General features: G+C 41.4%; 2 protein-coding genes across 3 annotated transcripts; both read left to right on the forward strand.

The window, feature by feature from the left end:
* Positions 1–1,159: 1,159 nt before the first annotated feature.
* On the forward strand, positions 1,160–7,797 carry LOC308305770 (interferon-induced protein 44-like). The gene is made up of 8 exons (XM_080750639.1): positions 1,160–1,313; positions 3,186–3,693; positions 3,977–4,037; positions 4,368–4,563; positions 4,984–5,136; positions 6,423–6,594; positions 6,754–6,854; positions 7,492–7,797. The coding sequence occupies exons 2-8, from the start codon at positions 3,204–3,206 to the stop codon at positions 7,672–7,674; spliced, it is 1,356 nt and encodes a 451-aa protein (XP_080606765.1). The 5' UTR covers positions 1,160–1,313; positions 3,186–3,203; the 3' UTR covers positions 7,675–7,797.
* Positions 7,798–10,411: 2,614 nt separating this feature from the next.
* On the forward strand, positions 10,412–12,971 carry LOC308305768 (growth arrest and DNA damage-inducible protein GADD45 beta-like). Of its 2 annotated transcripts, none has more exons than XM_080750637.1 (4): positions 10,412–10,513; positions 10,983–11,084; positions 11,401–11,629; positions 12,098–12,971. In XM_080750637.1, the coding sequence occupies exons 2-4, from the start codon at positions 10,984–10,986 to the stop codon at positions 12,200–12,202; spliced, it is 435 nt and encodes a 144-aa protein (XP_080606763.1). In that variant the 5' UTR covers positions 10,412–10,513; position 10,983; the 3' UTR covers positions 12,203–12,971. The 2 variants fall into 2 exon arrangements, with proteins under 2 accessions (XP_080606763.1, XP_080606762.1); XM_080750636.1 differs by having other exon boundaries at positions 10,483–10,620.
* Positions 12,972–13,564: the final 593 nt, after the last annotated feature.

Consider the following 13,564-nt stretch of genomic DNA (forward strand, 5'->3'; position numbering starts at 1 on the left):
CCAGTAGCTAATAGTAGTGAATATGAGTATGTCATGCATGTAAAATAATATGTACAGTATGTTGCTTCATTCATGATATTCATGAGGGAAGAAGGAAGCATTCGATACACAGTAAAACCGAAATCAGTAAAAGTGTACAAAGGGAACCAAAAGGACCCCTATCAGTCCATTTGGTTCCATTTGTACACTTTCACTGATTTAGATTTTAGTTTGTCCATTTGGTTCCATTTGTACACTCTTAGGAGGTCAATTAAAGGTGCAGTGAGTGATTTTTTGTTGTTGTTGAGTTAAGTATTAAATCGGCCTGGTTCTATATTCTGATATTAATCATTGCTAGTGTTTGTTCAGTCACAGTCAGGTGTCTTCCCATACAGAAAATAAATGTTCAGATTGGGATACCAATTGTATCCAATCAGGAAAGAGAACTACCAGGTACAGGATAAACAAGTGAAATTTGAAGTGATGACACAAAGAAATGAGCACACAAAATTGGAACTGGAATAAAGTTGAAGCTCATACCGGTAAATGAAATTGGCAACCCGCCTGAAAATGAATTATCTGTTTAACAGCTGAAGAGATGGTGAGATTCCTGTTACTCCTATTATTCCTGTTACTGTGAACAAACACTGATTATCATAACATGGAGCTTTATGCTTTTGACAAGAAACACTTTGTTTTAACCAAAATTGATCACTCACCCTACCTTTAACAATAAGGATTTCACTATACAGTAAAAAGAAAAAAAGAAAGAAAGAAATGGTATAGGCTATTGAGAAGATTGAAAACATTACAGCTTTCAATGTGTATGTTGTCTTCTGTATGTACAGTAATAGGTTGGGCTGGCGGTGGGTGGTGTTGTAAATTAATGTAAACAACAATAAAGATTGTAACATCACCAATATACCTCCTGGTGTGTGTGTGTGTGTGTGTGTGTGTGTGTGTGTGTGTGTGTGTGTGTGTGTGTGTGTGTGTGTGTGTGTGTGTGTGTGCGTGCGTGTGCGCACGCGTGTGCGTGTGTGTGTTATTATGAACTTTCAGTTTCATTCTGACAGGCGAAAATGAGATGCTTCTGGGAACCCAGATTAGACAGGATGAAACTGAAAGTTATTTCAGTTGCATTCACATCAGTAAAGAAGACACGGGACAGATACAGAGGAAAAGAAAAGTAGTAGTTACAGTTTAACTCAATCCTGTACAGTCTAGGTGTGGTATCTATCTACGATCTTTTAATTTTTTCCATCAGCTCAAGACATTAGGCTACTTGGTTCCAGCCATTTTCTGGAAGAAAGAAGTTCAGGCAACAGCCTTTGAAGGTAAGCTTGATATTATGAGAGTCGCAGTTATCACTGTTAAAATAAGATGGATTCCAGTGATGTATGTATTGTAGGTTTAGGTAGCCACATTTAAATCAGTTGAAGGGTGACATGTGAGTGTGACTGACAAAGTAGTGGCCCATATGATACACAGTGGACAGTGTGTTTTTACTTGGTTTGAAAGCTGCCAGTACTTTTAGTTTTGAGAGCAGTTTAGCAACTCTCTAGATTTCAAAAGTGAATAAAAATGCTATGCTCAAAGTGTGTCAGTTAAAAACACTTGACTAAGCCACAGAATGAAGGTGGATTTGGTCTGCCGAAATTCAAAGCGTACTACTGGGCAGCCCATCTGAACAGCATATCATGGTGTGGAAAAAAGGTTCAGTGAATAGCTTGCATGACTGCCCGGAATGGCTCGCTTTAGAACATTCCTTTTGTGTGGGGACCTCCTGCTCTTCTTAACGGCCCTAATAAAATAGATAAAGCAGTTTACGGTGATAACTTTGTGATCAAAAATACACTTAAAGTCTGGAAACAAATTAGGCTGTATGCAAAGGCACCCAATACTTACATTGATAGTCCAATATGTCTAAATCATTCCTTTGTGCCTGGCCTAAACGATCCTGTCTTTACCAGCTGGAATCATAAGGGTATTAAAGAAATAAGAGACTTATACTTTGAAGGACATTTCATGTCATTTGAACAGCTCCGTATAACCTACAATATCCCAGTAGGCCTATCTAATTTTTAGTATTTGCAAAATTAGAGATTATGTTAGGAAAAACATTAAAAACTTTGAAAACCTTTGTTGTAATGAATTACTTGAAAATATTAATAAATGTAACCCCCATAATCCTGGGGCAATTTCTTATTTTTATCATAATATACAAAGACATGTTCAAATTGACACACACGCATTTAAAAGCAGTTGGGAGACAGAACTTGGAGAAGTGATACAGGAAAGGACATGGACAGAGAGTCTTGCAAGTGCATAGGTGCTCAATAAATAGCAGACATAATTTGATACAATTGAAAACAATTCATTGTCTATATTACTCCAAAGATAGACTGCACAGGATATATCCCGATGTATCTCCCCTTTGCAATAGATGTAAGATGGCACACGGCACACTGGCACATTCTTTCTGGTCATGTCAAAAACGCACTAACCTTTGGAAAAGTGTGTTCGAATGCTTTTCTAAAGCTTTTGAGAAGAACTGGGAACCAAGTCCTCTGGTAGCTATTCTCGGAGTAACAAGTATTCTAAACGGAATAAATAAGTTCAAATCTCAAGCCATTTCTCTGGGCATGGTTGTAGCAAAGAAAATGATTCTCCTGAACTGGAAGCAAGACTTTGTACCAACATATGAGATTTGGATAAGAGAGTTGATGAATGTGGTGCATTTGGAAAAGCTCAAGTATCTGCTTTGTATCTGAACCTGCTTGACCGTGATGAGTGATATGAGATATATGATGTATTTTGTTGAGTGTTTTTTAAAAGAAACAAATAAAATAAAAATGTGAAAAAAAGTGTGTCAGTTAAAGGAGGAAGGAAAATGTAATGATATTATGCATTCATCTAACCATATAGGCCTACTGATCAGCCTAATATTGTGAAGAGTGACAGCTAGTGATCATGTATGTTGAAGGTAGCCTTGGATCTAGCCCTAGAATGTCACATGACATGACATTCTAATAATAACCTTATAATAAAACATTTTTTTCTAGTATCTCTTTAAATGTGTTGTTTTATGAGTGACTGAGGAGGAACAATATTTCATTGTCTGTAGGCCTACAGTACCTATGTATGCAAGTATATGGAGAAAGTGACAAATAAAAGTGATTCTGATTCTGATATCCTTTGCGGTTTAGATAACTTGGTCCTTCATCATGAGTGTGGTCACATCCAATCTCTCTGTGGAACATGAGAAGAAGTTGCTGTCTTTGTTCGGTCATGTCAGGCTCCACCTGCTCTACAAAGCCAGTGTGCACGGATATACCGCAGCCGCCTTCCACAATCGTTGTGACCACCAGGGTCCCACCGTAATTGCAGCCTACAACAATGCCGGGTTCATCTTTGGAGCCTACACTGCCAAGGATTACGCCAAGACTCAGCAGAACATCTCTGACGAGAAGGCTTTCCTCTACAGCATGAGTGCAGGGTGCGAGTCCCGCGAGAAGCCATTGAAGGTAGCCAGCAATGATGGTCTGAGTGGATTCACTGATGGAGATGGTGGTCCGAATTATGGCGCTTTGGTGTTCTTGCATGATGACAAGCCTGGTATCCAGTCCAACCCGGGGACAGGATTCACTTTTACTCCTGAGGAAATGCATGGAGATGACCTGGAACTGACTGAGTTTGAAGTGTACCGTGTGGAGGGTAATAGTGGACTTAGCCCTTATACCACCCTTCTCCATGAATGTCACTATGCATCATACACAGATTAGTGAATTAGATTATTTGTAAACATTGGCAATATTTAGTTTTGCAAGCTAAAAGTGGCTTGTGTACAAATAGATCTGATTGTGAATATTAATGTAGATTGTGTTTCAAATTAACTAGTCCATAATATGGTCAAATATACAATAATTGTGATTATGAATAACATTAGTTAGAATAGTGACATCAAACAGAAACAGTAATGTCTTTCTTTCTCAAACAGACTTTGTCTCAGGAGGTCGTCTCATGGCTAAACCATGGAGGAAGATCATGTGGACAGATGAGTATGCAATGCATGCAGGCTTATATTGGATCTGGGGTCACCTTTTGCTATTAAAATGGAATATCATTTATATTAATTCCAAAGACTTTTAAATAAATTATAATCAGAGGATCACCAGTTATTTAAATACAGATTTTATCAATCTGAACTTCTTTTACCCTTGGAAAAGAAAATGCCACAATTTATTTACATTTTGTACTATAAATTATGCTGAGAGAGAAACTATGACTTTATTTGAGATATTATGAAACCTAGACAAAAGAAATGACCCGCACGCCGTCTGAGCAAAAAGATATGATTAAACCAGTACACATGCATTTCCTTCCTCCAGGATGAAACGGCAGTTGAAGCAGGATATCGAGTCATATAAACCTGTTATAAAGTCAGTGTCCCAGGCCAAGGTGCTGCTGGTGGGACCAGTAGGGGCTGGAAAGTCCAGCTTCTTCAACTCCATCAACTCTGTTTTCCGAGGCAACATCACATCCCAGGCAATCTCTGGCATTGCAGGAAAGAGCCTTACCACGCAGGTAATGAAGCTGATTCTAACAACATCTGACTATTTTCCTGATAAGATATCAATGTGTTGTACCTTGCTGTATTGTTTTCCTAACAATCTGCATGGATTAATAGTGTTGTGATTGCCACTTTAGAATGGCATCCCTGCAGGGTATAATGTAACAGTAATGTTGCTGTTGCACAGAAGTAGGCCTACTTTTACATGAAAAGTTACTTTTGCAATGTAGTTAAATAAAAGTTGTGAAATTGTGGTACATATTAGATTAATAGCATGGGGAGGGGGGTCAAGATGTCATTTGGAAAATACTTGTGTTAAAAAAAATGTATATCGTGATTGGAATCATAGCGTGAGACGAGTTAAGTGAATCATTACATGCATAGCTCCAACTGATTCATTATAGCATGTTTTACTGTATGTTGTTGTTCTCTAGTTCCGCACTTTTACCATCAAGTCAGGGAAGGGTGGTAAACCTCTTCCCCTGATTCTTTGTGACACTATGGGACTGGAGGAGAATGCTGAGAGTGGTTTGGACATGGACGACCTAATCAGCATCTTCAAGGGTCACGTACAAGATCGTTACCAGGTTTGAACTGAGAATAAGTTATTGTGGACATTGTGCTTTTATTATTATTAAGGATTCATAAACTTGAAACCCTTTTGTTTTGTAATTTTTTCTCTTTCTGCTGCAATTTTTGTGAGATTTTAAATGTTAAGAGTCATGACATTTTCCTCACTGATTGGAGTGGAGCTTATGTGCAAACAAATATGACCCAAACTAGCCTGATGGGGTGCGATAACACTCAGGGTCAGAATTTTGAACCATCCGTGGGGAAATTAAATCTAACTTGGGGAGGTTCAACATCTGTGGATGGAGCTGTATTTTCACTGAATGCATGCCCCAGAATAGGGATGCAGGGATTCAACTCCTGTACTTGTCATAGAACTCAAAGAGAGACTCTCCCAGACAAACAGAGTTGATCCTGCAACACAATTATAATATTAGTAGAGTAAACAATGTTAATTACATTAACTTAACTGTATGACTGATAATACAAGATATATTGCACTTGTTTTTTTTATTGATTACAGATTAGATACTTTTCAATATCTTTATAAGACATTTTGTGTGTGTATATTGTGATTAGCAGTGGATTCAGTGACATCATCATGGCCTTTGGACATCGAGAAAGACTCAATTCTGTATAAAAAACTAGGAACTTTATAAACAAATGCTCAATGCATAACATGCAGCCATACAAACTATTTCAAACACACATGTATCAGAGGGACAGAAATGTATGAAAGTGCCAGGTTGAAAAATAATGTATTGTGCCATTATTAGAGGTTAAAGCCCCCCCCAAAAAACTGTATTTTGTTTCATTTGTTAATACATCTGCACTGTGTGAGTGTGTGCATGCGAAGGGTTGAAAATCTGTTTCTCTGGTGTGTGGACAATGGTGCCATTCCCCAAGGCCACCAGTAGGGGCCACATTTAGTCACAAAACATTAATGGTTTTGTTTTGTTTTCAGTTTCTTTATCTTTACCTGAAAGTCATCTTTATTATCATCCTCCTGTTCTTTCCTTCTCATTTCCTCAAAGTAATCTTCTTCTGTGTTTGTTTGGAGACTGTTAATAGCCACATGTGTCTATTGCCTACTTCATATTTGCTTGTTTTGTTGAAAAGGGAGTGAAGGAATAATATGGAAAATTGGCAATCAATTAATACATTATTGCATTAGAAACAAGTTGATCAATCATGTCCGCCAATAAAATAGTCCATCTTTATGCATTTATTTTGGAGAATGTATTTTAAGATAAAAGTTGAAGCCATTATTGAAAAATACACATATTCAATATCTCTACCCCAGTTTAGTCCCTCAGCTCCTCTGCAACCAGATTCAAGTGGCTATAAGAAGGATCCAACTCTGAAGGACAAGATTCACTGCATGGTGTATGTGATTGACTCCACCAAGATTGCTCTGCTTTCTGACAAGATGCGGGAGAAGTTAGCTGCTCTTCGGAGGAAGACAAACCAGATGAGTGAGTGACCTGCTGGGCGCACTTGACTTTACCCACAATTATATCTACTCATATTTTGGATGTGTTTTGTTTTTGTTCTCTCCTTTAGCTTTTCCATCCTGTTCCATTAAATTCTGTTCTCTTCTGTTCCATTCACCTTTGTGTTCTTCTGACCCCTAGACATCCCCCAACTTGTGCTCATGACCAAAGTAGATGAGGCCTGTCCTCTAGTGAAAGCGGAGCTGAAGAATGTCTATCGCAGCAGTTATATCCAGAGGAAGGTAACCAGAGCTAATGGGGTTTGGTCAGATGCAGGTCTCTTGTTAAAATGTTTTAGTTGTCACTTGTCATGCCATCTCACTCTGATGACATTTACTATTTAGCCCTGATTATAGAGTGCACATGGTCAGCAGCAACTATGGGGACTACAGTACATAGGGAAGTGGGAATTTGAAGGATGATCACATTGACAGAAAGGTGGGTGGATTGGGGGTGATTATTTACAAATACATTTTAAAAAAATGGTTACGACTGAAATCTGCATAGGATGAACGCTCCATCAGTTCCTCTGAGAGCACTGGGTTTCATGGAATGATAGCTGATGATGATTAGCACACTGGTCTCTGAGAGGGTGATGCACAATCAAATCCTCAGTGTTCATTTACCGTATACTCCCAGGGTTAAATGAGCGCTTAGGATTCTTTTGTGTCGTTTTGGTGATACCAAGTGCTATAAGCTGCTTTTATAGTTCTTGCCCATCCCATTTGCTGTAGGCTACAAGTCAGTTCAACCTTGGTGTAACATTACCATTTGTACATCTATTCATTTGCAGCACATGTCTCCCGCCATCTATTCATTTGCAGCACATGTCTCCCGCCCAGAACTCACAGCAATACTCTGTCCTTCACTGTCTTTCAGGCCCAGGAATTAAGCTCTTCTCTTGGCATCCCGTTAGCCTGCGTGCTGCCAGTGAAAAACTACAGCCAAGAGATAAACCTGGATCTAGATGTTGATGTTCTGCTGATGAACGCTGTGAAGCAGATACTCAACTACACAGACAGCTTCTTTGATAACCAGGAAGAAGAGGTGGAACTATTATAGAATAGGATAACACTTTATTAAGCCCCAAAGGGGGAAAATCAGGGTGTTACAGCTGCAAAACATAAGGAGACTATATACAAAACATAATAAAAGTAATACATTACAAATTACACGCACATGCATACACACAGCGTACTCACTCACAAGTAAACCCATATATCACATGCACATGCTGGTTTGCTGACACAGTCCATGATTAAGAGTGGGTGTCCATAAACTGCCATAAAATAACATTTATCCACTTATCACTACTTTGTGGGTGGGTCTGTGGCTATTTTTCTACAGCACATTTCACTGTTTTCTAGTCCTGATAAGAGCCTTCTTTGCTCAAGGTTTGTTGTTCCTGAAAAGGGCTAATGTAAACTGCATGCAGTTCTCCCCTACTGTTATTCACCTACTCTTTAACGGTATACAGTACTGTACGTTTTTAAGTTTAAGGTTTTTGATTGTCAATAATCTCTAATTTTTCAAAATTATGGTTATAGAGTTAATGATCAGTTGCTAAGTGAAAATATAATCTGATTATAACAATGTAGCAAATAAGTGATGATGACAAGTCACTCATCCAAGTCTGAGCCAAGTTATGGTGCCTCACCCTAGTGGTGTCTGGGGACCCCTAGAGGTCCCTGAGGACTGAGGAGGTACCAGGGGTCCCCAGCAAACATCTGTTTAACCATTTTAACCCAATTTCTTTGCATTCTAGATCTGCTACAATTAAACAATTCTAATTGAATTCTAATTTCTAATGGGGGTCCCTGGCCCCATATCTTTTCGAATAGGGATCCGCCCTCCCCCAGAAGAAGCGAATACACTTCCCGGCAGCGGCACCTGCCGCGGCGTCGCCGGAACTGCCGACAACAGCCGCATACACTTCCCGGCAGCGGCACCTGCCGCGGCGTCGCCGGAACTGCCGACAACAGTCGCGGCAATGATTCCTATGCCGTGGCAATTATACCTAATCCGTGGCAACGCCGGACAGACCGACAATGGAGCTGCATCAGCCGCTGTTGCCGAACCTATCCCCCCCCCCCCCCCCCCACACACACACACACACGCAGGCACGCGCACGCACGCATGCACACACGCACGCACCATGATCAGCAGTGGACCAGCGTGCTAATATAGTCAATTATGTATAAATAAATGAATGAAGTATTAAAACAGTCATGTCTGCTCTCTCTGGTGGTCGCTTGCCGACCTTCCGGATCTACTGGTGGACCACCGGGATCTACCGCGGCAATGCCGCACCTGCCGGGACTGCCGGGCCTCACCGGCAGCCGCCGGTAGCCGCCGTCACCTGCCGGGCCCGCCAGGCCTCACCGGCAGCCACCGGTAGCCGCCGTCACCTGCCGGGCCCGCCGGGCCTCACCGGCAGCCGCCGGTAGCCGCCGTCACTGCCAGGCCTCACCGGCAGCCACCGGTAGCCGCCGTCACCTGCCGGGCCCGCCGGGCCTCACCGGCAGCCGCCGATAGCCGCCGTCACCTGCCGGGACCGCCGGGCCTCACCGGCGGTCCCGGTGTGCCAAATGTAGTTCTAAGAGCGGCCATTTCTTGGGTAAACACAGCCTTACACAGGTGTTCTGATTAGACTATAGCATTAGTTCTATGCAATCAAACAATTGAAACACCTGTGTTTTTACCCAAGAAATGGCCGCTAAGGACTACAATGACGTAGCCGCTGGCACACACTATACCCGATCCGCCGGTGCATCGGCGGCGGCCGCAGTGCTGCCAGAGATGGGTCTATCTGTCTGTCTGTCTGTCTGTCTGTCTGTCTGTCTGTCTGTCTGTCTGTACCACCCTTTCCTTAGTAGCCTAGTAGTAGTCCTAACTGTCCGGTGTTGCCACAGATTAGGTATAATTGCCACGGCATAGGAATCATTGCCGCGGCTGTTGTCGGCAGTTCCGGTGTCGGTAGGCGACGTCGCGGCAGGTGCCGCTGCCGGAAAATGCATTCGCTGTCCCTCTCCGCTGCTAGGCTAAATACAAAACAATTTGGGTCGTTGACATGAAAACCACAGTTATGTGGCATTTAATTTCTTGTGCACAAAGTACCCATTACAAAGCACCCATTGAAAGAATATCTGGCTTTTCATATCACTTTCTCTGTGTTAATATTCACACACTTTTTTTTCTTTTTTTTTTGTAAAAGTGGATCGAATCACACACACAGTTCTGATTTGTTAATGATTGTATGACCTAAACAATAAACGCTTAAAAAAAAAGTCAATCTCCTGTTTTATCATTCCAAAACCATTTAACAAGTAGCCCACTATATATAATCACAAGTTGTAGCCCTTACCACAACTAACCACAAGGTGTCACTGTCAGTCAGTATCTCGTAATAAAAAAAAGAATGGAAATTCTGATAAATTTGGATTTTGCAGTTTGTGTGTGTGTATGAATTAGTGTATGTCCACTCCATGGCTCCGTATATGTGTGATTGATATAAGCAATTTAAAATGGATATTTGTTTATTTTCATGTAAACATTTACCTTTTAAAAATAAATAAAAAATAGCCTAAGTATAGGCCTAAGCCTACATATAAATGAAACAAAAGTAAAGGCCCCAGTGCCCACTCACTTGCACAAAGAAAATGTATTTCTTTTGAGCCGCAAAGGTGGAACAGTTTCGGTGACGCCCTCTAGTAGGCAGATGGAGGCAGGCAGTAAAGTGTGTCGCAATGTTGCCAAATCAAGACTCAACACTGTCATTTGCGTATACAGCTGTCACGTGTGGAACCTTCAAGTCGCGGGAGAGCTATACATTCTTTTCTTTTCGGAATACAATTCAAAACAAAAACAACATAAATACTCTGGTGGATATCATCTAGAAAAAGTAAGTGGTGTTGTTCTTTGCAGTTATCAGGCATTGGCAACTTATGGCAAGCCGTGCTCGTTTTTTACTTGAGTTGCTGAGCCATGTGGAAACGCGTGTGACTTACAGTAAGTTACATTATGTGAACATCACCGTTTACATTGAGCAAGCAAGCGCAATATTAGGAAAATGCATGTTGCATTGGTATTTGCATGCATTAACTATGCATGCCATGTATATAGTTAATTCAGTTTATCAATCTGCATTTAATCCATCTACATCACAGCTCCGTCTGTTTAAGGAATGTGCATCTGTTCCCCATGCATATTAGTGTACTGTTAATAGATGCGATTAAATGTGCATCTGTGAGTTATGTCCCAAGTAGAGGAAATTAAATGTGCATCTGTGAGTTATGTCACAACAAGTAGCCTAATATGCAATAGCCTACATGCGAGTCAACTTCTGTGCTCTTATCCTCTCTCCCTTGCAGAATGCAGTCTGTCAGTCTTGCTGTTGAGGAGCTTCTTGTAACCGCTCAAAGGCTGGATTGCCTGACCATAGGGATCTATGAGTCGGCTAAACTCCTGAATACGTGAGTTTTGAGTTTTATACTTGGTCATTTCCAGTTTCACACATTTGAGGTGGAAAATACAGTGAGAGCCAGCCAATGAGTCATTGATAAACTAATTGTCTGGTCTGTTTATTTTGACATTGCTGAATTAGACATTGCTAGAATTAAACCTATCAGTTTTCACATGACCTACCAATTTTCCCAGTATACAGCTTAATTTTCAGATTAATATCTATTGAATTTTGTTGATTTCATTTTATCCGATAATTTCTTACTCTGAGTTTCTATCCTGGCCAAGTATCCTCTCCGTAACCGACTTATTCTCCTGTTTCCTCAGAGACCCAGACAATGTGGTCCTATGTGTTCTGGCGGCCGACAGTGAGGTTGACGTGGCGCTTCAGATCCATTTCACCCTGCTGCAGTCGTTCTGCTGCGACAGCGGCATCTCCATCCTCCGCGTCTCCGGGGTGCACCGGCTGCAGCGGCTACTGGAGCAGGCCCTCGTCACCATGGATGCCAACAGAAACCAGGAGGATCACAGAGATCTCCACTGCATCCTGGTGACGGTGAGTTGACTCGGCAGAGTGGATGTGCAAAATGTTACTGCTGCTCACGGCTAAATGAACACATTTAACGGACACGACATATACTGTAGCATATGATGGGATCAGGTCAGGTATCGGATGAGGTGCATCATGGTAAACTGTGCACTGTGAGAAAACTATTTATAATCACTGCAACATTCCTCATTTGTGTCTACTTTAAGGTAATCTGCGAACCCGTCAGAAAACCACTCTTCTGGTGGTGCTCCTTAGTTATCATAATAACAACTCTAAACGTTGTGATGGGAGTTACCGACAGATTCAGCTGCAGAGCTCTGAATCTGTCTTGAGACATTAACTTTAACTGGTACGCTTTTATCCAGAGACTTTGGTTAAATGAATTGAGGTCCTTTGTCTTGCTCAAGGACGAGTCAGCTGAACACGTGTTCTTTCGTACCTGTAGCTGACTACTTTGTTTTTGTTCCGCTGCAGAACCCCCAAGCAGACCACTGCAGACTCCTGGAAGTGGGGAACTTCTGCAGGGAAAGCCGAAGCCTCAACCAGTGGGTGCCTGAACTAGTCCTGCAGGAGCGCTGAGGAGGGCGGAGGGGGCTTCCAAAACACAATACTGTACCAACAAAACAGGAGCTCTCACTTTGCAGCTCCACTCACAAGTTCAGGTGCTGATGACCTGGGCGATCATGGTAGGACAGCCTGTAGTGGACTGCAGATGTGCTGTCCTGAATGAGGACAAGGTGGCTACCAGCGCAACCAAGCAGGAATGCTTCTCTTTCAGAGCAAGTGGAGAGGAACAGTCAGAGCAATTATGGAGTGGACGTTGAGCTCTAGAATCTGTTCTCTGGATTGGAACATTCATTTGCCACAGTGACGCATGGAAAAGGCGGTGTTGGTATGTGGAATATTTATGCCATTTGGATACACGTGCATCGAGTCCCACAGAAACCATGTATTTTTAGGTTTCTAAAAATATGCCTTTTGTTGGTTAATCTTTAACGTACTTGGTTTTCCCCAGTGTTTAACATAAATAATAATAATAATAATCTAATGCTAGCAATGCTGGTGATCTGTATCATATGGTTTTACACTTGAGGAGAATGTATTCATGCAACTACTGTACGCTGGGGATTCCAAGTGTCACAGGTTGTAAAATTGGAAAGATGGTGTGTTGTACGTGTGTGTTGCCGACACATGCATGACAGTATAATGTGTTTTTTTGTTACAATGACAAGCTGGTGATTCTTATTCAGTAATAACTGCCATGCGAACTGAAATGGAGATGTCATGCAAGCTTCATTGGCATTGCAAAAATGTGACTGAATTCCAAAACAAATAGTTCTATGCTGAGGGCCACAACAGAAAAATGGTGCCTTGTCTGTGATCAAAAGTAAAATGTTAACTATGATTTTAGTTTGAAAGACTGTGCTGATAATTAGTGCCTTTAAGAGAAAGATGTATGCTGTCTAGTGGTACTTAATGTTGCAGAAAAATTACATGTGATTTATGGAATTGTGCTGTGCACAACACCTTATTATGTATGAGCTATTTTTGGGCTTTGTGGTCCAGGTGAATAAATTATTGTTTTAACAATCAACAAACTGCGCCATATCAGTCCATTTGGATTCTGTTCGTAATCCAAAACAAAACATGCTTACGTCATGGAACTAGTAATGATAGCGGAGTAATGTGTTGACATAGCATTTCGGGAATGGAAAAAAGCACACACGTACGTAGGGCATTGTCTCTGCAACCATGGTTTCCTCTTGTTGTTAACACAGGACAGTCAGCCAGAGAGGCTGGGGTGGGGACAGAAACTCACCCTTTCACAGACAGGCCAAACAAGACCATGTCCTAAGCCTTAAGGGGTTATTAGGGTTACTGTTTGTTGAAAGCATGAGTTCAAATATAGCCCTGCCTGGAGACACGTTTGCATGGCCAAAC

This window comes from Nannobrachium achirus (genome assembly GCF_963921795.1).
Source record: "Nannobrachium achirus genome assembly, chromosome: 20".
In the NCBI taxonomy this organism is placed as follows: domain Eukaryota; kingdom Metazoa; phylum Chordata; class Actinopteri; order Myctophiformes; family Myctophidae; genus Nannobrachium; species Nannobrachium achirus.